At 41.6% G+C, this 26,463-nt stretch overlaps 1 protein-coding gene across 3 annotated transcripts; it reads left to right on the plus strand.

Moving 5' to 3' along the window:
- Positions 1–25,775, plus strand: vopp1b (VOPP1 WW domain binding protein b). Of its 3 annotated transcripts, none has more exons than XR_003842324.1 (6): positions 1–106; positions 12,789–12,847; positions 17,155–17,232; positions 17,806–17,939; positions 21,600–24,394; positions 24,832–25,775. XR_003842324.1 is itself a non-coding variant. In XM_029529623.1 (5 exons), exons 1-5 carry the CDS (start codon positions 56–58, stop codon positions 21,803–21,805), a joined length of 528 nt encoding a protein of 175 aa, XP_029385483.1. In that variant the 5' UTR covers positions 1–55; the 3' UTR covers positions 21,806–25,775. The 3 variants fall into 3 exon arrangements, 1 of the variants encoding a protein (XP_029385483.1); XR_003842325.1 differs by having other exon boundaries at positions 21,600–24,018; positions 24,156–25,775; XM_029529623.1 differs by having other exon boundaries at positions 21,600–25,775.
- The last annotated feature ends 688 nt before the right edge of the window (positions 25,776–26,463 follow it).

The following is a 26,463-nucleotide window of genomic DNA, read 5'->3' on the forward strand; positions in this document are numbered from 1 at the left end:
TTTTAATTAATTTTAATTTTAATTTTGATTTTTTTACGCTCCTACCGGCGGAGATATGAGGAACCGACTGGCCGATGTAGCGCTGACATTCTGGCTGTTTCTGGAGGTGAGCACCGCCTGCCTTTATCACAGACTGGAGCTGTTGTCACACCTTTGATAGATAAGTGTTTCCCTCTGGATGTGTTTGACACGCAGAGACTAGAAATCGCCTTGTTGGGGCCGATCGGTCCTCCAGCGGCTGTGGCTCCGATATGGAGGGTTTTTTTTTTTTTTTTTTTTTCAGAGCGTCGTTCGCCAAACTCCATTAAAAACCGGCAGAATTCAATATTCGACCACTTGGCGTCAAAATCACGCGAATCCTGCGGGAGACGTTTGTGTTTTGCTCGGAAATGTGTCGTCTCCTGTCTACTTCGGCGTGCGTGTGATCGGCCAGGAAACGGTGTAGAGCCATAAAATCTGAACTTTTATATCGGTCGATGCTGCTCCCATCTCAGCTGTGATGTAAGTGGCTGCATAGAACATGAGCACAAAAAGCGAAATGCCAGAGGAGGTGAAGTGAGCCGAGGATACTGCAGCTTCCTCTCATTGTTCGGCGCAGGAAGAGTTACCTGAGATTCTGCCATCCTTTGTCTTTGTGCCCAGACCCCTAAAGTACTCACTGGGTTACTGGGCCTGGAGGACACACACACACACACACACACACACACAGATACAGTGTACAGTAGGTTGAGTCCAGTCATAGATAAAGATATTCAAATGTCCTTTGTCTGGTTACATTTGTCTGTAGGATTTTTATTTTTTTTTTTTATCCCATCCAAAGGTCTGACAGCTAACAAAGAGCTTTATGTTCGTGCTCGGTGAAATTACTGTGCTGTCACAAAAGGCATCCCCGTTTGGGGGGGATGGTTGAGGGTCATTTCAGGAGGATGAGGGGACGTAGTTAGCTCCTTATTTTTTTTTTATTTTTTTTTTTGTTTGTTTGTTTGTTTCCTCTGTCGAGGCAAATGCAGCGTGCTCACAAACCCCACACTTCCTGTCAGTCCAGTGCTGCCAACACTTTATGTCTTTTACATGTATTATTAACTCTCATCATTACTATTTCATGTCATTCGGCTGACGTGGTGAGCACATCCATTTTGGATGTGAGCAGGCGTCCTAGAGGGAAACGAGCCCTTAGACCTCAGACTGGTGCTGCTGTGCTCTCTTTGATAAGTGCTCCAGACAAGCACTGCTGGTGATTTTGCTTCATTCTCAATAGCCTCTCTCGCTTTTGTTTTTCTTTTTAGAAATGTCTTGTGGATGAAAAGCTTCCATTCATTAAAACAGATGACGTTGATTTACGCAGCTATGAGCTTTTTTTTTTTTTTTAATTCCCTTATATTTTATATAAGATAAAAGTCTTGCATCTGTATGGCTTAGACTGCAATCATAGTTAAAATATCCAGCTTTGGAGCTTTTGCAAAGTTCTCCTTTTCAGGACAGTGATCTTTGATTTTCATAGAGAATGATAGAGCTTCAAACTGGGCTCAAACGGTCGACGTGCCAAAAAAGTGATCACACGTTGTTTTAAGTGGACTGATGGGCAGGGACCCATGAGGGTTTGTCTCATCTGCTGATATTGGCTGGACTGTGAAACAGATATGAGGGATACTGACGGTGGTTTCCAGCTATGCTAGGCTATTGAGAAATCATGGATGCTAGCTGGAGAGACAGCTTAATATCTTCAAGCCATGGCCGTCTTTCTCTGGTTCGGGTTTTAGTGCAGAGCAGCGTTTGAATAGATTTCTTGTCATGCTTGCAAAAAAAAAAACCCAAAACAACCAACAACAACAAAAAAAACGCATAAATAGTGAAAATCTACTACACAGCATTGATGGTGAGATGCGTGATAGAGAGTCCTACTGGTTGGCTATTGGGAAACTCCCATGTGTTAAACTGGAACTTCTGTTGTTGAGCTTTTCTGGCCATCAGCCATTTGCAACGCGCCAAGCCAATTTTCCATCTTCTTCACGCGGACAGTTGTGTGTACGAGTTTTATGCCTGTGGTGTCAAAGAGGCAGCACATCTGTCTGTGTCAGTGGAATTAACTGTGACAAGGAAAACTGATATTTCAAGCTTTTATTCTGAGGATTGAGCCAAAGGATACGATACACGCTGTTTAAAAAAAAAAAAAATGCCCTTTTTATGCCAGAGGTGCTCATGTGTGACCTGAGGGTGATGTGAAAGGATGGAGCAGGTTTTTGGCCTGGATGAGGGAGTCAGTTTAGGACATCTCAGCCTCGGCCTGTCAGGCTCGGCTTTAAACTGTCAGGTGAAGCTACTCTGTTCTCAGTCTGTGTGGGAACATGGTCAGTTTATCCAGAAGAAGGTGAATTCATCGTGGCTCTTACAGTTCAACAGTTTACTTATTCACTCTAATGCACAGAGGGAGAGGTGATGTGAGTGCAACAAAAACACACACAAACACACACACACACACACACTCCTGAGGTGTGCCTGTATTACCTCCTAGAAGCTGTCTCTGCTGTGTATTTGTGCTTGGTGGTGCCTCTTGTTGGATGAGAGCTACGTCGGTGTTTCTGTGGGTTCCTCCCGGCCTCTCTCCTCTAGTCAGAGGTTAAAATGTGCCACTTGTGTTGGTAGATAGTATAAATGCAGTGTTTTGTTTTTTTTTCCAACCCACGTGGTTATTTTTGTAACCATGGTAAGGAAGGCCCTCTAATTCAGACCTTTTTTAGCCCTTTCCTGAAACCGAATCCAACTTCATAGCAACGTTGAGTGATCACCATTGCTGTAAATGATACAAGCAACAATTGACCTCTGTCTTGTCTTGTCTTGTCTCTGTCTTGTCCGGCCAACTTCTGTGAATTTACAGTTTTGATGTTGACATGGTGTTTTGGTCGAGAGTGGGAGGAAATAATTTACACCATGTACTTCAGTATTTGATGTGCAGATAAGGCTGAAACACTACATGGGTGTGATAAAACTACATTTCGGTAATGTCTGTAATCAGTAATCAAGTTAGAAACAGTCACTGTTTTGTGACCAATCATGTGAGTTTCTGCTTTGTGGGTTAAGTTGCTTTGAGTAGATTTTTATTCAGAAATCGGAGTGATTTTAACATCAAGTTTTTTTTTATATAAGAGTATCTGTTAATGGATGTGATTTTCGCTGAGCGTTCAGAGTTCAGAGTTGAGTAGTTGGGTAAAACAGCGACGTCCAGATGAGCTTATGTATGCCGGGCAGGGTGTCCATCTCCAACATCAGGGTTGAGTTCCCTTTAATGACGGACTGTGGGTCATGTCAAGCACCCATCTGGTTTTCAGGAACGTATTATTTAATGCACATCTCAGTAATAATTACCAGCTGGAAAATCATAATCATAGTCATTTCAAAGCCATAACATTGGACGGCTGCTGTCTGGCCAGCCTGTAAAGTCCGAAGACTTAATGTGTTCTGAGACACTTTGGACGTCTTTTTCACAAAATATGTGCTCATTAAAATGGAATTTTATCAAGTCAGAAGCTGTTTTCAGGCTGTTTTGTAATATGTGAATTTAGACAGATGTTGGATTAAGTTTAGAGGCTTAAGGCCTTTTTTGTGTTGTGGGAGACTTTGAAATTCCTCGTGTTACATAATGTCACATAACTGAGCAGCAGGGTCAGGAGCTATTTCAGGGCAACTGATGTCCACAAATGCCCCCTTAGGCACTAAGAGCAACTCCTCTTTAACTGCCTTCGTGGATCAGTTGTCTGAGGAGTCTGCTCCAATGGTCTGGTCCGCTCTAGTCGTCTGTGATATGGTAGTTTTTAGAAATGTCCCGTGATTGTCTGTTTGTTTTTCACAGAGCTTCACTCGAACAAAACCAGCACATCCTGAATATATTAGTCGCATGAAGTTGGATTAGAAATTAAAAATACCGCCCAAGTTATCAATGGAGTCACTTAGTGTCATTGAATGCTGTGCTGATGACATCACGGGTGTCTGAGCCAAGCTCTCTTTAACCAATCAGACAAGTACAGAGTCAGAAGTGCGAGCTCACTGACTCTCTTTCAATCCATTGAGGTATCTCTGCTCTAACGCTCTCACACAAGGCGGAGCCGAGTGGTCTGCTGCGGACTGTCAAGCTTGATTTTCAAATTGTGCATATTGCAGCTTTAAGCCTTTAAGCACTGGGGTTTGTAAAAAGAACAAAGGGCAGGATTTTGACATCAAGATTTCATAAGGCTGTGGATTGAAAGTGCTAAGAGATAAAGGGTGACTGTAAATGACAAAAAGATTGAGTATGATACAAGTACCTTTACTCATCTGATTAGCATATTATGACTATTCATTGGATTTCAGTAAATGCTTGGTGCTGAACATAACATAAATATACTGATTTATCAGTATGCATAATAAAACCTGTCCGCTGGTATTACTTTACCAAATCAGGGAGTGTAAGCCGCCCTGCAAGTATACACATCACTAATCGCTGTTGTTAGACAACCAGTCATCATCTTCTCAAGGTAGATTTTCTCCTTCAGAATGAGAGGACATACAGATCAAAAAGCTTTTTTTTTCCTCTTCAGTATTTCACGTATTTATAAACAGGATTGCTTGATTATCAATTCACACACGCATGCTCGGAGAAGATTCCCTCTGCAGTTTGATCAACATCATTCTGGGCTAGAATCAACTAGTCTTTGAGCGTACTAACAAGATTTAGCACTGTAACTGGAACTACGGGCTGTTCTGTTCAGTAGTATGGTAATTTTGGGATTCAGATGTTTAAGTTTCATTATGCAAAATAGTAAACACTGAAGTGTTCATATTTGACAAGAAAAAAGAAGAATCTGTGGCAGATAGTAGCAGGTCCAGCAAGATGCAGCAGATAATTAACTGAATCAACATAATGAATGAAATAAATAATAAATAACGTGATGACATCGGTCCAATCAACCCCCGATCAACATTGTCAGTGAATTTATTCTTGACAGGCCGGATTAGACGCTTTATCACTACTGTACACTGTATGCACCTAAATATTAAACCGCTTCAGCCTGTTGGTCTTGTACAGGTCTTGACATACTGTTTAAGCTGAGGAAGCTGATGGTTTCTGTTCCTTCCTCTGTTCTGGTTCTATTTCTGTAGCATCTTCATCTGAATGTTTGATTGTCCTCTAGAGAAGAGACTTGAAAAATGCCTTTGTGACTTCATCCGTCACAGATGTTTTGTCTTGTTGCTTTTGTTGTTGTTGTTGTTGTTGTTGTTGTTGAGGTCTTTATTGGATGAATTGTGTTGCCTTCATGCTGGTGCAGTTCTGTTGTTGCAAACCTCAGACCCGGAAGAAATTAGATAGCAATTTAGAAGCCGGAGGCCGCAGCCTAGCTCACAGACATTATACTTTGTGTTTAGGTCTTTCAATGAAGTGTGAACTTCTGTAAAACTGGTGCTGGAGCTGATCTGCTGAGTAAATTCTGCTTCCTGGTGTCTGTGTCTCTTCTCAAGGCAGAGACATCTATTTCCTGCTTGCAAATTAGTCTCTGTGCCATCTGTAACATACTGGTGATGACACTGGAGCATCTTTTTCGGCATCTGTTTCTGTCACACATCAAAATCGACCTCTTGATCTTGACGTGATCTGTCCAGGCCACCATATGCTTCGAGATGTGGCAGCATTGCTGTGTGCAGACGTCCAGACATGCAGCAGTCCATTTCCAGGCTTTTTCCTCTTCCTATAATTAGAATAAGATTGTATTATCATGCACTGCGTGATCAAGATTAGCTCTCTGCTGTTTTGTTTGTTCTTGTCTATAGACAGTTGAGCGTTTTCAAATTGGTTAATCACAGAAGTAGCTCCATTAAAAAAGAAAAAAAAAGAAAAGAAAAACTCTGCAGAACTTTCATGAATAAAAAAAAAAAGAAGAATATTTCCCAATTTTAATTGCATCTTTCGTAGTTTAACAATGACAAACTGGAGTGTGAAATAATGCTCAACTGCCTCTTGAATCTCAATAGGAGGCTGAGGAGTAATCAGAATTTCACGTTGTGGTTCAGGTATTAAACCACATAATGAACCCGGGGAGCAGCACTGGGATGACTTGAAGTGGTAATGGGAGGTGTGATTTTGAATATTGACAATATGCTCAGAATTCTTTTTATCACTTGCTATTTTTTTTTTTTTTTTTCATCTTGACGGTATGTTCTGTCTTTTATATATTTATCTTAGAATATGGAGGCTAGTGAAAGAAAAGGGACCCATTGAAACCACAGACTGTTTTCATTTCCAGTAAATAAGATGAGGCCAGAAAGTAAACAAATAAAAATTGAGTTTAGGGAGCCCTATTTCGATATTTCATTTTCTGATGACACATGATGGATTTGTGTGTCTGTTCAGATTTTGACAGACACGTACAGCAATCACCTCACACCTATACAGGAGTAATAATAGTACTGTATATAGATCTGCCCACTCAGAAGACAGAGGTCATGTCTTGGTGGACGCTGCTCTGGATCCAGACGTGGTCCAGTTAGGATCCACATGTTTAAAATATAAATTATGGAGAGTTATTAAAGTTTGATGATTTCTATTTTAACCGGCACGACCATTGTAGCCTTTACGGCACCGATCATGTGACCCCTCTCAGCCAATCAGGGGAGCGACAACATTGGTAGGGTAGAACAGGGTTAGAAACATTTTAAAGCCGCTCCGTTGTCTCACCTGCCGTAGAATAATCTCATTTGTGTATTACACATTCTGGTGACACTCCCATCACTGCGAGGGCAGACAGATGAGGGCTGTTTGTGTGAAAGTCGAGTTTACACAAAACACAGGGAATGACAGAGGCTTTAAGATCTGCGTGTGTCTGCACGTGAAAATTCTGCTGACTCATGAAAAACCCGGTCAGCATCGAGGCTTGTCATTAGCAAATTACCAAACAGCACATCAAGCACACCGCTGAATTAACATCTCACATGTGAGACAGCTGAGGTGGAGCTTTCGGCCGGGACGCTTTCAAAGCAGCTCCATCTGTGTGTGTAGATGATTTAGGGTGATTAAATAAAATGAAATCATATCTCCCCCCATCCCAGAATTTGGTGTTGGCTTCACCTGTGATTCTGCCTGTGTTTGGACAGTTGCTTGTTGCTGTTTGTTTTTAAGTGAACAGCAGTTGCCTTATCTCCAATTTAAAGACAAAGAAAAGAGGAATCATCCCGTTTGACTTCCTCAGAAATCCAGTTGCATTTGATACTGTCAGGTCCGTGCTGCTCTCTGCTGGAGACACTATTGCACCTCATATCATGTGACCAGTAAAGCATGGAATCAGTTAATTAATAAAAAAATTATGTGCCATTAAAATGTATTTTTCTTCCCAAATAATAAAAAAAAAAAAAAAAAACGGCTACATTCAACAGCTGTGTGGTTTTAGCTTTTAATTTTAAGATCAGAGGAGCACAGCTCACTGTGTGGTTTTATAGCTGAGCTAGTGAAAGCATTTTTATATGGATTAATAAATGAAGGTTAGACTGGATTAATTTATATCTTATTTTCCTTGTGTCTTTTGATGTCAGGCTTAGGGTTAGCCTGATGTTAGTGTGCAGATCTGCAGCCAAGTTTTTCTGCCTCCTCCCACTGGCATCAGCCAATAGGAATGCAGGAAAAGAAGATGACCGTTCGGCCTTGGAAGCTGAAGTATTTGGATCATAATTTGCCAATCACTAAAGCCTGCAAGCAGAAAACTAACAACCGTCCACTAATTCACTGGCACATCCAGACAGAGCAGTAGATTAAAAGAAAGGCACCCTCACCCGACTCCCCCGCCTTCCTCCGGCTCTGTTTCCTCTTCACTGCTGTCTCCACATCAGGCCAAACACAAACTGACAGACAAATGATGCTTGGCGGCCTGTTGCTGCTTGCTAATGGCAGCGTCATCTGTGAGTCCAGTGGAGTCATAGATCATCCAGGGAGAGATAGATGAGGGGGGGGGGTAAGAAGAGACCGGCAGAAGGAAAAGGAGGAAGACGTGTATGTGAAGTTTATTTAAGCGCCCATTAATATAACATCACAGGGATTGGAGATTAGTTCTTCTTCCACCAAAGACTGCGCCGGGACAGCCTTGAAATCAATATTGATTTATTGATTAGTATATGCTGGTTAAAGTATCTTTCCAGAGAAATGACGTTAGCGGCTGCAAGTGAGTGGGTTTGAAGGCCTGCATTGGATTACAGAGTTTGATACTCGTGTCCTTTCACAATTCCACAGCATCGTGCAGCTTCAAAGGCGTAGCACATCCCGATCTCACACACACACACACACACACACACACACACACACACACACACACACCTGCTTCTGAAGCTTTAATGTGAAGTGTAGAATCATTTGAACTATTCATCCCTTTGGATGTCCTCTAGCCATCTGAGCTGCTTTTAAAGCAGGAAAACACACTCTGTGGTTGCGTAACGGACATTTTCGTCCTGTGGGAGCACAGAGGGACATTTTCCTCTCCTGTCAGTGTCTTCACTGAGCTCTAATTAGAGAAAGACAATGAACAGAGCTAGACAGTGAGCACTGCTGGCAAATTGTTGGGGACAGGATGATGATCAGGTCGGAACTAACGTAGAGCGTAGCACCAAATGAAATCCTCCTTGCTTCAACTGCTGTTTGTGGGCTTCTGTTTTGCAGTTGTGCTCTGTTTATTCACATTGTGTACATGATTTAAGAAATGGTCCTACAATCATGATCATCATGTCAGAGGCAAAATTGTAAGTCTAGAGGTTGAAAACATTGGAAAGATATTCCTTTAAGTGTAAGCAGACGCCCAAACAGCCAACTACTCATTTTGTATCCGCTAGTCTCCACTTGAACACAAGCTGAGCGTGATCAGTCCTGCTGCCTCATGCTCTGTAGAAGCAGTGAGTTTGGCAAATATTAGCAACGTGAATGATGACCACATGAATGACATTAACGCATTAACAACGGCAGTGATTTTTGCAGACAGGTGTCCATCACTGAAGAAGACACTGTTGATAAAATACTCAGCCTGTGGCAATTTTACTTACATTTCATCCCAGTTAACTACTTTCAGATTCTCCCCACAATGTTGTATTGTAAGATGTATTTGAACTTACTGCAGCAAATGGTATTTCCAGGTCACTTGCAAAGTATTCGAGCCACATCACATTTTCCTTTTATGTTATACCGGAGCCTTATACTATAATGATTTAAAAGCCCTTAATCCAACTGCCTTAAAAAAAAAACAAAAAAAAAAAACAGATGTCGAATTGGTGTTAGAAAAAATAAATAAATAAATAAATAATAAATAAATAAATAAATAAATAAATAAATAAATAAATAAATAAATAAAAAAAGAAGAGGCAGCACTTTAAAGACTTGGTTACGCACTTCCTGTGTGGACGGGGGTTTCCCACCATTGAACACAGTGATAGCAGAAAGCAATCTGGACCAATAGAGTGGATGTACATTGTCTCAGTAAGGCGGGATAGGATGCTTTTCTTCCTGCCTCTCTCTCTCTCTCAGCGTGTGTGTTTCCGCCATTATTCCTTTCGCCCAAGTGACACAGTACGGTCCCATTCTCCAGCAGCATCATGACAAATAACCCATTGTGCTGGCGTGCTGTGGGCCGCCAAAACACCTCGGCCTGCCTTGCATTGCTGCTCTGCTCTCCACACGCTGTCAGAGATGTGGTTGGGCTTTATTGTTTTCCTCTGGGCCCAGATTTATCACATATGAAAGCAGGTGGAAGAAAGATAAAAGGGAAGAGACTTTAGTTTTTCTCCTCCCTAACCTTACAACTCAAATCTGAGAGAGTTCACATTGAGCTCTTAAGTTGGTTAAGATGGGCGCAAAGGAAGAATGAGCTTGGACCTGTAGAGATTGAATCAAATATAGATAAATGATGAATAATACGTCGGTTAATAAGGCTGTAGGGTGATCAGTAAGATAAGGGCAAGCAAAAGCAGGGATCAAATCAAATCAAATTTATTTATATAGCGCCAAATCATAACAAAGAGGGGGACAGAGGCAGTTAGAGAGACACACTGTGAGCATTATGGAGATAAGGGTAGAGAAAGAACAAGAGCAGGGGGAGGAAAGATGCCATGGAAAATACAAAGAAAACACACAGTGACTCCTATTAAAGGAGTGAAACTAAATGTACATTCACTATTAGTGACCGTACAGCCGACGAGAAATTTAATGGGGAAAAAATATCCTGACTGGCTCTGCCCAACCTCCACGACAAGTTGTGATTAGTGATGACGACGTGATTCTGTGAACAGGTCAGTGATGCTTCCTGCTGGAGAACACAATGAAGACCAATAATTTGGCAAAAAAAAACCAAAACAAAACACAGTAACAATGTTTACTGCTGTTTACTATCTTTCTTTTAATTTAGTCATGATAAACCTCCTGTATGCAATCACTGATAATTATATTGTCACACCCACCTCCTCCCAGTTATTACTGAAAACTCTGCAAAACATAGGATCAGCCACACAACACCAGTCCCCCTCTCAGTGTTGGCGGCAATTAAAGCAAATGAATCTTACATCCTGCTTTTCTCTTCTGTAATTGCTTGATTTCAGATGCACTGCACCAGTCTGAGCGAAATATGACTTTAAAAGATACAACCCGCCGCTGCGGTATGTAAATCAGCTCCACTAGGACACCGCAGCAGAGAAACTTTGTCTTGAATGTTCCCGCTGCAGATGGCAAGCGTCCGCGTGGTTCATGTAATTGAGTACTAGCGCTTAAAGTGAATCACAGGTTGCTTTCACCTGCAGATGAAACACAAAAGTTGCTCATAAAAACTGTTGCTGCCACACTGTGCTACTTTTAAATTGTCTTTTGCTATCGCCACAAGAAGTAAATATAGGTTAGTGCACAGCAATTTCATAACCGATGCGACATGCAGCATTCGATAAAGGCTGCATGTTTTCATTTGTAGTGAGTCTCTTGCTCAACTTGTTATCACCGAAAAGATGTCTCCACTTAAGTGGAAAGTGAGGGTGTGTATACTAACAGCCGACTCGAGGCAAGCCATATCTCCTGTCTCACTTTCCCTCCTCCTCCCTTTTCACGGGACCTGTTATGATATAGGCGAAAATCCTCTGTATGCCACAACAAAGCCAGCTGTGTTGTCATAGAGGGAGATCATTCCAAAGACAGTTAATTAAAGACGCTCCCCAGACTGCCACCATTCTGTCCTGAGCTGCAGCCGGTAATGGAAATAAGCTTGGAGGAGTGCAGTTTGTCGCCAACATTGTGAGGCCTCGATATTTTGTTCAATGTAGGTGGCCAAAATTCAATGCCAGGTTGAAGATGGACGCACTGTCAACAGTCGATGCTGATACATGTTGGTGTTGAAGTTGTTATTGACATAGGGGAAAGCTGCCATCCTAATTGTGAGCTAAACCCAACAGCTGGGAAAAGCCGCGTCAATTATCCAACGCGTCCTATCGGACATGTTTCTGATCTGGTGCGCCATGGGAAGGGGGTCATACACAAAGGGTGCAGGGGGATCCTGTCTGAGTGTACGCTGCTGGATGTTATTGTTGGTATCTATATCAGATTTGACAAAGAAAATGTTTCCTGGCTTTAATGAGGGCGATGAATTCAGATGAAAGAGCTCCGCTGTTTGTGGAGTTGGCCCCAATAATTTCTATTTATAACTGAAATTGTCCCCTGAAATGAGGGATAATGTCATTGTAACGTCTCTCTGTGGAGAGACGCATGGATGAGAGCGACCATTATTGTCAGGAAGTTCTTTATCATGCCAGATGGTTGTTTTAGAGAAGTAGTGAACCCAACACACTGGCCCAGCGTGAACCTGCTTCATAGAGCCTGTTTCGGTGGTAATGTGAGCAGGCTGAGTGTCATCTGCTTCATTTCCTGGATTGGAAACACAGACCTGAGACATTAAGCCTTAATCAGATGAATTCATTGTGATGGGGCATATTCTGACAAAACCATCTTTACGTTGCACACAAAGCAAGCACACATAAAAACATGATGCAGACAAAATTTGACAGGAAAAACTCAAGACTTAACAAGTAAAGCTGCGCATAAATAAAAGGGTACATTTGCATGGAATAGGAGGAGAGTCAGGTTTTTTTGACATTTAAAGAGACAAATATCGGAAAATGTTTTATCATCATTTACAATCAAACTGCACCTGCAGTGATCAAAGGCGTGTAGCTTCATTTTAATTAAGGTATGAGAATATTGTGCACATCGAGGATGTTAAAGATATGAGCCCAGGTTTTAATTACACAATGAACGAGTGTGTGGTGTTAATTTTACAAACAGGCTGTGACATAAAGAGAAGGTATCAAGAAACTCTTGGCTTCAGTGTGACTGATCGGTCAGGCCTTAAAACTAAGCGGGCATGGACCGGGGTTGTCTAGAGGGATCAATTTCCATGAAATTCATAAAATCCCTGAAGGAAGTGTGACTTACTGAAATGATTCTGGCTTTACCAATGACCTTGCTTCCGTATCTCATCAGCTTGTAGCTTCTATAGAAGTCCCTGGCCATTTAAATTCAATTCTCAGCTCAGCCGTGACAAAAGGTGATGATGGCCAAAACCAGAGCAGGACTAGTTTGGCACAAACTCAGGCTTCTCAACCTCATAAGACCCTTGTGTGGCAAGTCACCAAGTCACCGAAAGAGAAAAATGAAAAAAGATGTTTAGAATGTTTGTCCTGAATAAACATCAAAAACTGTTTTTTTTTTTTTGTTCTGTTTTCCTGAAAAAAATAATCTCTCCTTCTCTCTTTCACAGTGTGTCGAAGCAAAAAAGTATTGCTGGTACTTTGAAGGCGGATACCCAATCTACTTCATGTAAGTACAACAACTTCTGACCTGTCAAATTTCATCTATGCACACAAATAACTTAAGTATCCACAAGGGACACAAACTATTTGGCTGTGCAGCCAAATGTGTGAAGAATAAATCAGAAACATTCATCTACCTGGTTAAGGACAGAAGCCAAGAGCGCCACGCGAACTCAGCAGAAATCTTTGTTTTTGCTCCAGAGGCTTAGAGTTAGTTGTCAATAAGTTATATCATCAGTTTCTGCTTCTTCTCATGTGTTTACTTTAGTCAACATGGAATAAAATACACATCAGATATAGTTTTAAGAAAACTTATAACTAATAAACTGTCAGTCAAATCTGGTCTAATTCCTCAATCCACAAAAAAAAAGCAAATCCAATATAAAGGCTAAACACTTGATGTGGCCGCCTGTAAAACTGATCAAAGGCGGTTACAGTCCCACATAGTCCAGACAAAAAAAAAAAAAAAAATACCAAAACACACTTAACAAAAATGTAAAATGACATCTTTTCCAAATTCATATTTTGAACCTGACCATCAATAGTTTTCATTTTTACTGTCTCCAGCCTCCCACTGTATTGGATTTATACCAAACTCATATAAATTTTTGTTTTAACATAATGGCGTATTTCTTCTTGCAACATCAATGCCGACAAACGTGCGGGGCACCCAGCAGAGGAGTGAGAATCCTCAAACAATGCCCTGATCAAAATTTCATTAGACTCCCCCCTCCTCTAAAAGTGCAACATGTGTGTCTGTGTGTGTGTCTGCGGGTGGAAGCAGAGTGGGAACTAATGAACTCTCTGCTTGTGAGGGTTGAAAGATTGTTTAAATCTCAGCAGGCTATCAAGTGAACGCTGATCAAATTGATTTAGATTTATCCAGCAGTTGCTTCCTGCAGGTTTAAGCTCAGATTTGGCCAACACACTGTGTTTTACAGATTCCGACAGACAACACGCTTCCCCCACAGTTCTTTCATCCATTCAGTTTGCTCTCTCATTGGCCGGCCACAGAAATAGAGGGACGAAGAGATAGAGATGCAGGGAGCAATTACTTTGGTCATGAAAAAAAAAAAAAAAAAACAACTCACAGGAAAAACCTACTTTCTCCTCCAATCTCTCTGTTCTTTTTACCCTCAGCCCTCAGCCTGTTGTCCTCTGTTCAGCTTCAGAACCATCAGGACACTGATCAGTTTCTTGTGACCTTGACAATGGAAAAAAAAAAAAATGAAAACAGCAGTGGCTCCATGAAACCACAGAGGAAACAAAAGCAAAGGGCCCAAACTGCATCTGAAAGAAATGAGTAATGAGAAAAACTGGAATGACACTGCCGCATTCTTACGGATATGACTTCTGTAGAAATGCTGACTGATGCTACCAGGGAGGTGCAGTTTACATTTCCTAACTATAAGCTAGAATAAGCAGAATTTATTTGTGCATCAGCGTCTGAGGATGATCGCTTCCATGAGCCTGCCAGTGTAATCCTTTTGATATGATTGACATATTCAAATGAACAACATAGAACTCAAAAGTGACACAAGCTGCAGCCTCAGAAACCATCTGAAGTAAAGGCAGGTTTCCACAGAAATATCATGACATTTATCCAAGTGATCCAGCAATCTACATGTGAGGCGTTCAGGGGACATCTGAAAACTGTATCAGCAGTCTGCATATGAGGCGTTTTAGGGACAGCAGTACTGCTGTGCTTATCAGTAGTTTTCATGTGAGGCATTTAGGCAGCCTCCGTGAACTGCAGAGTCTACCAGTCGTGTTAGTTTGAGGCATTCGGGGGATATTAGTTAACTGGAGCATCTGCTGTAAAAGGTAGTAACTTCATGTGAGGCGTTTAGGAGTCTGCTGGACTTGTTTCCCTCAGTGTTTAGTCTCACCGCTGCACATGCTGTTGAGCCGCATGTTTTATACACTGATGTTCCTGCCGCTTGTTAATTTCAAGCTCAAACCAAATCCTTCCAGAAGGTTTTAGCCTGATTCCTATAGTAAGACTCCTAATGCCTCCTTTCTGTGGCGGTGCCTTTGTTTGCCTGCAGTCTCATTAAAAAGCTTTAGATGGAGGATTTTAAGGCCTTGCTCTTCATTTCTCCTGAGAAAAGACAGAAATTCTTTTAACTCGACAGCTCAATCTGCCTTTTATTTATTTATTTATTTATTTTTGTGAGATTGTGTCTACAGTCCCACACATCTGTCCCCACAAAGACAAAACACTATCATAAAGTAAAGAGAGGAGAATGTCTTGTATTCAAGAATAGAGACGGATTTGACACACATAAGATGAGTCAGTAAATGGGTGTCACCTCAGTTATTTATCTAGTGATGATATCCTTTTTTGTATTCACACAAAAACAAACAAAAACATCAGAAGAAAACAAACACTGTTGTTTTATAATTTTGTTTCCTGCTGCACAAACCTAGAAATTTTTCTTATTTTTTCTTTGTTTTGAGCTCTTACTGAAACAAGTCCCGGGCCGCTATTTGCATCCAAAAAGTTTTATTTTTAGGCTTTTTTTATTTATTTATTTCCTTATTGTATTTAATCATTGTTCATTTGAGGCAAGCAGCCGCAGCAGCGTCTGCAACGCGAAGCTGACGAGACAGCTGATTCCTGCAATTTACATCTAAAGTAAACTCTTTCTAGGAGCCATACCATAATAAAGTCACAGACGTATTTTTAGATTTATAGTGAAGTTAAATTTCACCCCTGTTCATTACAATTAGGCTCTAAACATAACACATCTCACGATTATAACTCTGTGATTATAAGACCATATTATTTCCTCATTTGGGTCTTTTGGGGGTTGCGGTCTAAAGTTGTGTGCCATAGCTCCACTGCAAAAGGGGATTTATGAACACAAACAGCCGGGTGGCACAGCAGAGTCTGGCATCTGCGTGGCACAGGGCAGAAATTCAACCAGCGTCACGCTGAGGCCTCCGGGGACAATGGCTGCTCATCCCCTGGCCTGTTGCTGTACAGCCAGACAGCACTGGGAGTCTGAGGTATGCACTGTCACGCTGGCTATCCACAGTCATCCATCTATGACCCGCACACGCACACACACACACGCGCAAGCCCTAGTTGTTATTTCAGCTGTTGCTCTCCGTAGACTGATCAATCACAGTTAGCCTCCGCTGTGAATACTTGGCTCCCGCGCTGCAGGCCTTGCCATTTAAAACGAAACTTTTCAAAGTTTTGTTTACGAAGCAGAAAAGTGTGATTAATGGCAGCATTACAGCACACCTGTGTCCGATGCTGTGAGGCTTGTCATAGGGGAAGAAATGTCAGTGTGCTGTATTGAGACTCTCGGTCCTGCAGTAAAACAACATAAAGACAGGAGGTAATTATCTGTACCTTGTGAGTGAAGCCCTTTGCTTCTCTCACTAGCTCCGCACTTCCCTTCAGCTCGGAGCACTGTGACAGTTCTTATTTGACTTTGTTGCGCTTTTACGACCTGCTGTATCTTGGCAGCGGCTGATGATGCGCCACCTGCCCATGGCAAAGCTACAGACACACAAAGTCAGAGTACAGACTTCTGCTTGATGTGTAAATGGATACTTCAATTTAACAGCTTTACAATGTGAGATATTAGTGTTGTCTTGGTCTGCTGCCTCCAAGTGACCAGAGTATCAGCTGGTGTACATTCAAGGCATCACAGTATTTCTGCTTAAATATTAGAATGCAGCTTGTGCTGTAAGGACAGAAATGATGGGGCGTCACATTGGTGGTGAATCTGATTCAACAGACTGTGCAGTTTTGAAATTTTCAGCCAACATGAATCTGTGGAGTTTCCACTATCAGAAGGGCTACCAGGCAGGGGCAGAGGACAGTGTATATTAAAAAAAAAAAAAAAGACTTGTGTCTGGGCAAAATAAAATTGTTCCCAAAAGGGAGCCCTGACAATATGGTGTGTGATGTTACAGGCTGTCAGGTAACTCTTTCATTCCGCAATGCTTGAAAAAAGATAATGACTTAAGTAAAGTTAAGTCTCTAACTCTCTTGTAACCTTCACTCACTGCTGAAGACATTTCGAAAACTGTGACTATATTATCAGAAGAAGCTTAGAAGTGCTTGGAGAAGGAAAAGTTCACTGAGCTAACAAATCAAGTAAGAGAGGGGATCATCTTCCCATTGATTCAGTGTAATCAGACTTATTTTTTTAAATGCAATGGAGTCGCCACCTGAGTTCACAAATGGACTGCTGTTTCATTTAAAGTGTCCAATTACTGCCTGCGTGTGGGCTTGTGTGTAATTACCCTGCTGTTGCTGACCCATGTGTGCTACTGTGTGCCTTTTCGTTGTAGATGCCGCTCCTATGAAGACTGCTGCGGGACTCGCTGCTGTGTGAGAGCCCTGTCCATTCAGAGACTATGGTACTTCTGGTGAGTTACAGCTTGTTTATTCTCCCTTCATCTGGAATGACTGAAATGAAGGCTTGGTGACGGAGTTAGCGCTCAGTTGTCAAGTAAATTGCTGTGTATTTTTTAGCAACGGATTTCCAAAGGAACAATGAGTAGCTCTTAGCAAAGGAGCTCTTCTGTGATAAATAAAAACTGATAGGCGCCCTGAAAAAGCTCCATTAGTAACACGGCGGCAGGCGACTTTAAGAGCCACATTATTGTGAACTGTGTAGACAGTGGGTAGGATAAAAACTTTAAACAGACTGTCCAAAAGCAAAGTGCAGAACATGTTGAGGCTTTTAGTAGCTGCCTGATTGGAGCTGGAAGAGAGAGAGATAAGAGAAGAAACGCCTTCTTCAAAGTAACATACGTCATTTCCTTCGGAATGAATAGATTTTTGCTTTGTAATGTTTTCACGTGGGATATGATCCAGCCTTTAAGAGTCAGACTGACCTTCATCCTATTTCCATGCTGGAGTCGGTCTCCTCCTGCGGGACAGACACAGGCGTGTGCATGATGTCGGCTCGGTGAAAGCCCCTCTGTTTGCCTCCTCAGGGTGCTGCTGATGATGGGAGTGCTGTTCTGCTGTGGTGCTGGTTTCTTCATCCGCAGGAGGATGTATCCGTCGCCTCTGAGAGACGAGCCTGCGTTCAATGTCTCCTTCACCAGGCACCCAGTCACCACACCAGGTACAGTGACACCCAAACACACGGATACGAACAGGCTGAAGTGGTTATAATTAACAGGTTACATTTTAAGGAGAAGGATGAAATAAAAGAAAAAGAATAACTTCAATCTGGATGTGCACTCTCGCCGTCCATCTCCCTGACCTGCATCCTCTCCATGTAGCTGCCTCAGCCAGTGCAGGATTTGATCTGTGAGTCAACCATAATGATGTCCTCCATCAGCTCATACCGACTTGAAGCCTGAGATGCCCTCTTGTCTTGATTAACCACTGTGAGCCCCGTCAGACTTATATGTCAAAGACATACTGTAACTACAAAATTCTCTGACACCGGATATATAAGCTGTTAGGGAGGTTAGTTTGAGGTAACCGCTGCCTCACATTTTCAAAGTGTTTTACAAATGCATACGTCCTCATATGTCCAAATTATCGGACAGTTTTAACCAACACAGCTGTCAACGTAATGTAACACTTTCCTTGGACCCGTCTTTAAATTAGCAAATCTGAAAAAATAAAATAAAATAAATAGTCAAAATGTAAAAAATGTGTTGACGCACATCTGAGGTGGAAATGAAAATCATTACCCACAAACATGTTTGATCACGTAAAAGGATAACATAAAAGACTTAGTAACCCTAAAGGATGATAACAACAAAGGTCTTTTGCGGGTCTGCTGCCTTTTTATTGGCAATGAATTGGTGATTTAGTTTCTTTTATTCTTAAAATGGAGTTTGACAGGATCCATCTCCACAAGCCATTTCTGTGTATTGTCACACATGATCGGACAAACGGGGTTTGATGTGGTCCTTTTTATTCGAAGATCTATTTATAAGAGCAGTTATCAAATCTTCTCTCTGTAAAAGAGCTTTAAATGACACTGAATGGAAATGGAAGATGACACCAGATCAGATATTCTTCATGATACCTTTGAGCTGATACCAAATCTTCGTAGGACATTTGTTGTGCTGAGCACCTTCCCCGTGTTCGATGGCGATGCAGTGCACATGCTGATTGTAGTTTACAAGTGTATGTGAGTAGCTGTGCATACAGTGAAAGGCCATTTGTCAGTGTCAGGAGCTCACTTCCTGACACTGACCCAGATGGGATATTAAAGCAGCTACTGGCCTGGGAGCAGAGAAAGATGAGATGACCATTTAAACAAAATGAGCATCACAAAGCAAACATTTTGGATGATGAAAGGAAATTTTGAAATCTGACAGATGAGTTTCAGGAACACGCACTCTGTTGTAATAATGTGAGCGAAGTGATGGGACCGTCACATTAACATGGGCACATACGGCAACCAATCACAACAGGCGGAGGATTTAGGACATTGAATGGGAGGAAGGAAATTTACCCGAAAAACGTCCATCGAACTGAAAGCTGCAGTGCACATCAGCACATTCAAGTTACAGCCAAACAAGTTCGCATAATGTTGACAAAGTCAGTCAGCAGAAGGTAAAAATCTCAGTGAGGCGCTGGTAGCGACATGTATTTAACTGTGATCTTGCCAGACCTTAGAAGTGTGTTGCATTTTGTTGTCTGTGTACTCTAAACATGTCTGTAGGTTCAACGCAAGTATGAATAGGCAGCTGTGTTTCTGTGATAGTGCTTTCTGTTTGCCCTTACAGCGCAGTGCAAGGTTGAAACAGATTAGCAGGAACGCTCAGAGTGTTTGTTCGGTGTCGCGTTTTGCAGCTTTTATGTTGAGGAACAGAACAGACACTGAGCAGGTTGGAGCCTACGGTGGAGAAACCTAGGTCGTGATGCTGCCGATCTTAAAAAAAAAAAAAAAAAAAAAAAAGCAGTTCCACATTCAGAAGAAAAGATCTGTCTGAAAGTATTAAAAGTATTAAAAAAAAAAAAAAAAACTGTGAGGAACATTGATGTTGCCTCACTGCTCCTGGAGAGTTTGGCCTTTATTAATATCAGGAGTAGGGTGTGTAGCCATCACCTCTAGTCAACCTGAATAATTGAATAATGGCTTCCTGCCTCCGGTGCATGGATTTTGTCAGTGTTTGTGTCGTTACTCTGACTACCAGACGGAGGACGCACAAGTTCGGCATGAATTTAACATGACCACTGTGGTGGGTCAAGTACAGCAACACATGTTCATGTCAGTGTCAACATTTGTGTTTTCTGTTTGGTTCACAAATTATATTGTAATGTTTAGGGGAAAAAAAAAAAAAAAAAAAGTTTCAACCCGTTCAACACTGTGGCCTCTGAGGGTGAATTTTAAACTTTAGACTTGGGGGGGAAAGTAGGTCAGCTGATAAGACTCTCTCTTAATATTGTATGAATAGAATCACTCTGTGTTAGTCAATCAAGCAGAAAATGAAATGGAGGGCTCTAATAATATCCACAGTGCAAAATAATAGATACCAGAGGAGGAAGCCATTTCTAATTTCTTTCTATGATGAAGACAAAATAGAAAATATAATCACAGCCAGCTCAGCCCAGACATTTCTGACATGCTCGTTTTTGAAAATTGAACATGAAAAGGCTTTAATTGCAGCATTGTATTGCCACCAAATTTATCCCAGAAGAGGCTGAAGAGGCTCAGTAATAGAGGAGCATCCGTGGTGGCTGAGAATAAATGAATGCTCTAAAGAGGTCTTTTAAATAACCACATCCAAAATGTCTTTAAAAGAGACAAATGGATTTTGTTTAACCTCTTAGCTCATAATCAGTTATGTGCAGTCATGTTAGCAGTCATTGATTGTCAGCATTTTAATCCTAAAGATTTCCGTCACATCAGAAACGAGTGGGGAATGTAGCTATGGCTGTAGTCAACCCACATATGGATTCTTACTGGTAGAATCCACCACCACCAACTGTTTGCCACCAAACTGAAATCCTTTCATAGTGACAGACACATTTGTGTTGTGGTTTGGCCAGTTGTTGTGACTGGGCTGTTGGTCCTCTTTACTGAACAGCATGAGGTGATGAATCCTCATACAGTGCTGTATGTATTTAGAAGGTGCACTTAAAAAAAAAAAATCATCCCACGTGAAACACCTTATTCAGAAGGTAAACAAAAACCCATACACACTGTCAGTACGTCGGCTGATTTATTTATTTATTTATTTATTTATTTTGGGTATAACAGCTTCAGCTTTTGTTGATACAGCCATTGACCACAGGCCTGAAACAGTTAAGATTTTAAAAATCCATTGTCTGCGTCTGCTGCAGTATCAAGCCCAAACAAATCGATAGCCGCACTTTATAATTTACCTATGTCCATTTTGGTTTGTTTGAAACGATAAGGAACTATATTTGACTAAAGGTGGAGCTGAGTCACACCATGGAAACAAATGCATATGCATGCTGAGGGAGGCCTGTGACCTCAGAGATGATTTTATTTTATTTTTTTCCCTCACTGAAGATGATTTGAGCTGTTACAACCTTCACATTAACGCCTCTGGGATAGGAAACATAAAAAACTGCTGATAGCAGCAACGCTGACTTTTAATAGCCCGACAGGCTGTGCATTGTACTTTGTATATTTTGACTCTATTATTTTCTGTGCGTCACCATCAAACCAGAAAAAAAAAAAAAAAAAAAATTGGGGGTAGGAGGTGGAGAGATTGGGGGGGGGGGGTGCGATCATCAGTCTGGGACAAGTAAACCAACACTAAATGATTAACTTTGTTTCTCTTCGCAGTTTCCCAGCAACCAGGAAGTATGCAGGGCTTCGGGGTCAACGGGATGACAGGTGGTGACCCGGGGAATGCCATGACACACCCAGCATACGCCGCACAGCCTGGCTCCGCCCACATGATGATGAGCTCCTACCCTCCGCCACCATCCTACTGCAACCATCCGCCACCGTCCTACGAACAGATATTTCAAAACAGCGACAAGAAGTAACGTCTGCGACACACTGAGGAGACAGGACTTGACATGAACTAGGAAAGGAAGGAGGCAAGGAAGGATACAGTGAGAGGCTCAAATAGGAAAATCTGACACAGAAGAAGACGAAAGCCTGTCAGCCGTTTCAAACGGTGCTGGCTTTAGGACGAAAATCTTGGAAAACACACAAGCTGTTGTGGAAGAGAACCAAAAGAAGCACAGTAACCAGAATCTATATGCACACACAAGCACACACATGCACACATACTACTTCATCTGGAGTGATTAATTTATGTGGATCTATGTGTACAGCTGAGTTGAACTGAGGACGAACGAGGATGGACCCGTTTAGGTTCACTTTTGGATTCACTCACCATCACTTCTCTCCTCCACCCTCCATTGCAGCTACAGCTAAAACTGCATCAGGTGTTATAATGCTGGATGATCGATTTAGGTTTAACCATATTTTCAAGCTGACAATTTACTGCAACCTGGGCTTTTTACTAGTTGATGAGTTCTTGATACATTTTTTTTTTTATTCCATTATTGTATGTAAGGACCTACAGCCCGTACAGCAGCTACTTGCTTGCTCTCCTTTTAGCAGGGATGAAGCCTTTCATGGGCCAGCTGGCACGTACCAACTCTGCCACTCTGCCAAGGATGCAAACATATATACCGCTTCACTTTTAAGTGCTGAAAATGGTGGTTTAAGCCTCATCTGATAAGCGCAGCAGCTGTCAATGTGATGAGCATCGTCAGTTTCTGCTGCTGAGCCTGTGAGGCCATCTGTAGATGATAGTGTACATTTGGCTGTAACCTCGGGCAAAGGCCGATCCTTTGAAGACATAATTTTAAGATGACCTTGTTCTCTTAAGGTCCCACTAAAATATCAGCATTTATCAGCAAATTTATTAATAGGAATCCCCACACATTGTTGACTTTTACACGGCCAGTCAAGTTTATGAATGTGCTGCTGAATAATAGGAACCTAAATGTGTGAGTACTGACCCGTGAAGTCCAACATGGCGGAAGCTCTTGCAGCTTGCACCATTCAGTTAGCATTTCACTTCGTCTGAGTGCCATTCAGGAGGGCTTGAGGGGAGGTGTGTGAGAGTCAGTGGTACAAATTCATCATTTAAGTGACCTCTACAGACTTTTTGTCTTTTTGTTAACTGACTGAACTTTTAACAGATCTATTTTCTCCTTTCAGTAACATTTGTTGAAGGAGATGAGTCACAATGGTGAACAAAGTGAAGTGGGTCAGGAAACAGAAAGGTAAAAAGGATGGCTATTAGAGAGAGTCAACAACTAGCAACCTGGCTGCTACATTACCAGGTTTCTGCAAGTTCTTTACAAAAAGTAGCAGATTAATCTGCTCTGTGACTTTGTGACATACCGGAAAAAGCTTTTAGCTCTGAAGTCACACCATTAAAGAAAATTGAAAAAAAAAAAAAAACTTAATAGCTTAATTAGCTACTCATATTGGATTTAAACGTTGAGCGGTGGATTACAACAAACAAACTGTGCAAAGCTCCTTTTGCTGGCTTATTTTCAAAGATCAATGAAAAGCCGGTCATCATATATGGTTTAAATCGATGTGACACTGAGCAGGTTGTTTATATTAGATCTGCAGCCCAGAGATTTTTCTTTAATCCGCTGAAGTTGTGGTGCTCCTGAAGTGGAGTTAACCGTTAGGAAGCACAACAGAATTATATCGTCACGCACTGTTGCAGCTACATTATGGAGAAATACCCGGGTGCAAATTGAAATCAATGAGTACGGAGTTGGAGTTGGGTCGTGCTGCCATAAATAATGTGCCAATGTTTACATGGTTAAAGAGCTGAGTGGATGCCAGTGGTTGTGCTGCTGCTCTGTGTCTGATGCTATAGTTGGGGAGGAGGTTGTGCTGTTTGTGAGCTGCAGTACTGATCCATGTGGACCCATAATCCTGCTGAATCACTGAGTGTCATGTGCCAAGTGGCTTATGACGACTTCAGGAAACGCTTGCTTATTTTCTGGCAGTTTAAGCTCTATGTGCACTTCCCGCAGGAAATCTAGTGGAGGAGGATCAGCTGCTGGCGACTGAATGTGGCCGCTCACATCATCTGATGACAACTGAATTTGTATCTTTCAGATTTTATGTTTTCCATTCAAGTCGTTACCGTAAACATCTTAAACATCTGTGCTTCGTGAAATACAGTGAAATTGTCATGGCAGCGGTTTCTGCTCAGGTAAATCAAAATTGCCAGAAATATCTGAGGAACAGAGCCAAACTGGAACAAGGACAAGAAACATACAGAAATACTTTAAAAATTACAGCGCATTGGATTATTTGATGATTCACATCTGTAAAATATGTTTTCTTCAGAACCCCCCTCCCCTCCTCTATGTTGTTTTCAGTGTGAACATATGGTCACCTCTGCTTGGTAGCTGATGTGTTCCCCGGTTCCACCTCCCTTTTGGCGAGGTACAAATAAGAATCGTCCTCTCAGACAGTCTGCAGGGTACAGATGTTCTCGGCAGGAAGTCCATATTTCCTGTAGCAGAGATGGAAAACAAGGCAACAAAGAAACACGTTCAAACATCAGCCATGAACCACCAATCAAGGTTTTTAAAGACCTACTCTTTCTCCCATGTCTTTATGCTAAGCTAACATGCGACTTACAAGCTTCATAGATGCTTGGTATCATCTTGCATTCTTCTGTTTCACAACAGCATCAGGTTAAATCTCTGAGAATGTTTCCCTGCTATTTATTATTACCGGCCGTGCTTTAGGGTTAGGGTGGAGGGTAGAGTGGATCAGTGGCTCAGTCCTAATCCCCAGGATTATACTGGGACGAGTTGTGACCGTTTCAGATTTTTTATTTTTATTTTTTATTTTTTTGCCAATTTTTTTTTACTTTTCAGGCTAGAAAAAGATTAGAAAGCCGGAGTGAAAGCCCAATGACAAATCAGTCCAAATTTCCTAACTGTCACGTTTGAGCAAAACTACATCTCTCAAGTCCATTTATGTTCACTTATGTTTCCTCATGGCTTTTTTTCAGCATGTTCCTGGGACCTGACAAACACTGCGGTGTTTGTACAAAGCTAGTATGTGCAGAGTGATGCGTGTTACTTTGCTGAAGAACAGAACAACTGCTCCAGCGGAGTATCTTGTGGTTCCTGGCTATCTTGGACATTTCGTGCTGCAATAAATACTTAGATGATGTGGTAGTTTCAACAGGTAGCTGAGCTCAGTCTGTAGCATAGTTCTGTCCTCACGGTCATTGCACCGATACCCTCACCCAACCAGCACCGACCACACTGACAACACAATGGGCCTTATCTGAGAATCGTGCTTTTTGTCTGTGAGGTTTGCGCTCAGTCATGGGAGCCCATTTGTCAGACCTCTCAGTAAACTGGTAAGGCCATTCATATTACCAGTTTAAACCACTCACTCATTCAGATCAAGGCCTTACCCTTCTGAGACCCGGAAACTCATTTTTGTCCTCTGTAGTGGACATTTTAGTTTGATTCCTCTAATACTTCCAGATGCACCTGAAACAGATACAACATTCAAACATGCAGAGAGGAGATCTCTGCATGTTTGAATGTTTTATCTTTGACATCAGTGATGCCCCGTTGTCCACTGCAGTGGAGGATATGATGTGTTTTCCTCTACATAACTGGTATGACAGGTACTCACAGATTTTCTTTGTACTGATAATTGTAAATATGAAAGAAATGGGGAGGATGCAACAGGCTCATTCACAAACATGTTTGTTTGATTCTTGCATGAGGCCTGTTATTGATGTGGGCCGAGGACTTTCAGTTCATGTTATCACATCTGGTGGCAGTGATGGGTTCCACAGCTTCTGGACAGCAGGCTGTCGATGTTTCCATGTTAAAAAATGAAGAAAGCTTTGTGGCTTGCATGGCTCAATGAAGTAAAAAAAAAAAAAAAAAGTAAAGAAGGAAAGAAAGAAACATTGCCGGTAATGTTATTAAATCAAGAGTTCCTAATTTTTATGCCTCACATTTGCTCCCACTTCATCTTATCCAGAAAATGTTTTTAAGTATTTTGTACGCTGGTGGAAACTTTGACCCGAAGGAAAAAAAAGACAAATACAACTTGAATTTGGGGGGGGGGGGGGGAGTTGGGGCTGTGAACTGAAAATTTAAGAGGCAGGTACTCAAACAAAAAAAAAAACAAAAACAAGAAACAAACAAACAAACACATCATTATTCAAACAACTGCACACTTACAGATGTTAAATAGGCAACAGATTTCAGTATCAATATACAGTAGTCTTTAGCACTGACCACTTTACCATAAGTCATCATTGTTTTGTAAAACCTGGCCTATGGTTATAATTTCATATTGAGCAACTAAAATCTCTTTGACAGCAGATCATCAGAAGGGTTAGGGTTCAATTACTAACACCCATGTCTGAATCTGAAAGGAGTTTAGTCACATCCAGCCCCATGAGTCTCCTCCTTTGTCCTGTCCAATATTGGTACGCAGTTATTTAAAGAATTGCCACCACCTTGCCCCCCAGTGGACTCCCCTTTATGGCCCCAGATGTGGTTGTAAAGCTTTGTACAAAGAGCAAAGCTTGTACTGATTCTTTGCTGTGGTGATTTAGCTCATGGCCTGTGCCCATATTTCACTTTAAAATATAGTTTATGGTATTTTG

The sequence above is a fragment of the Echeneis naucrates genome, chromosome 20, assembly GCF_900963305.1.
Source record: "Echeneis naucrates chromosome 20, fEcheNa1.1, whole genome shotgun sequence".
NCBI lineage: Eukaryota > Metazoa > Chordata > Actinopteri > Carangiformes > Echeneidae > Echeneis > Echeneis naucrates.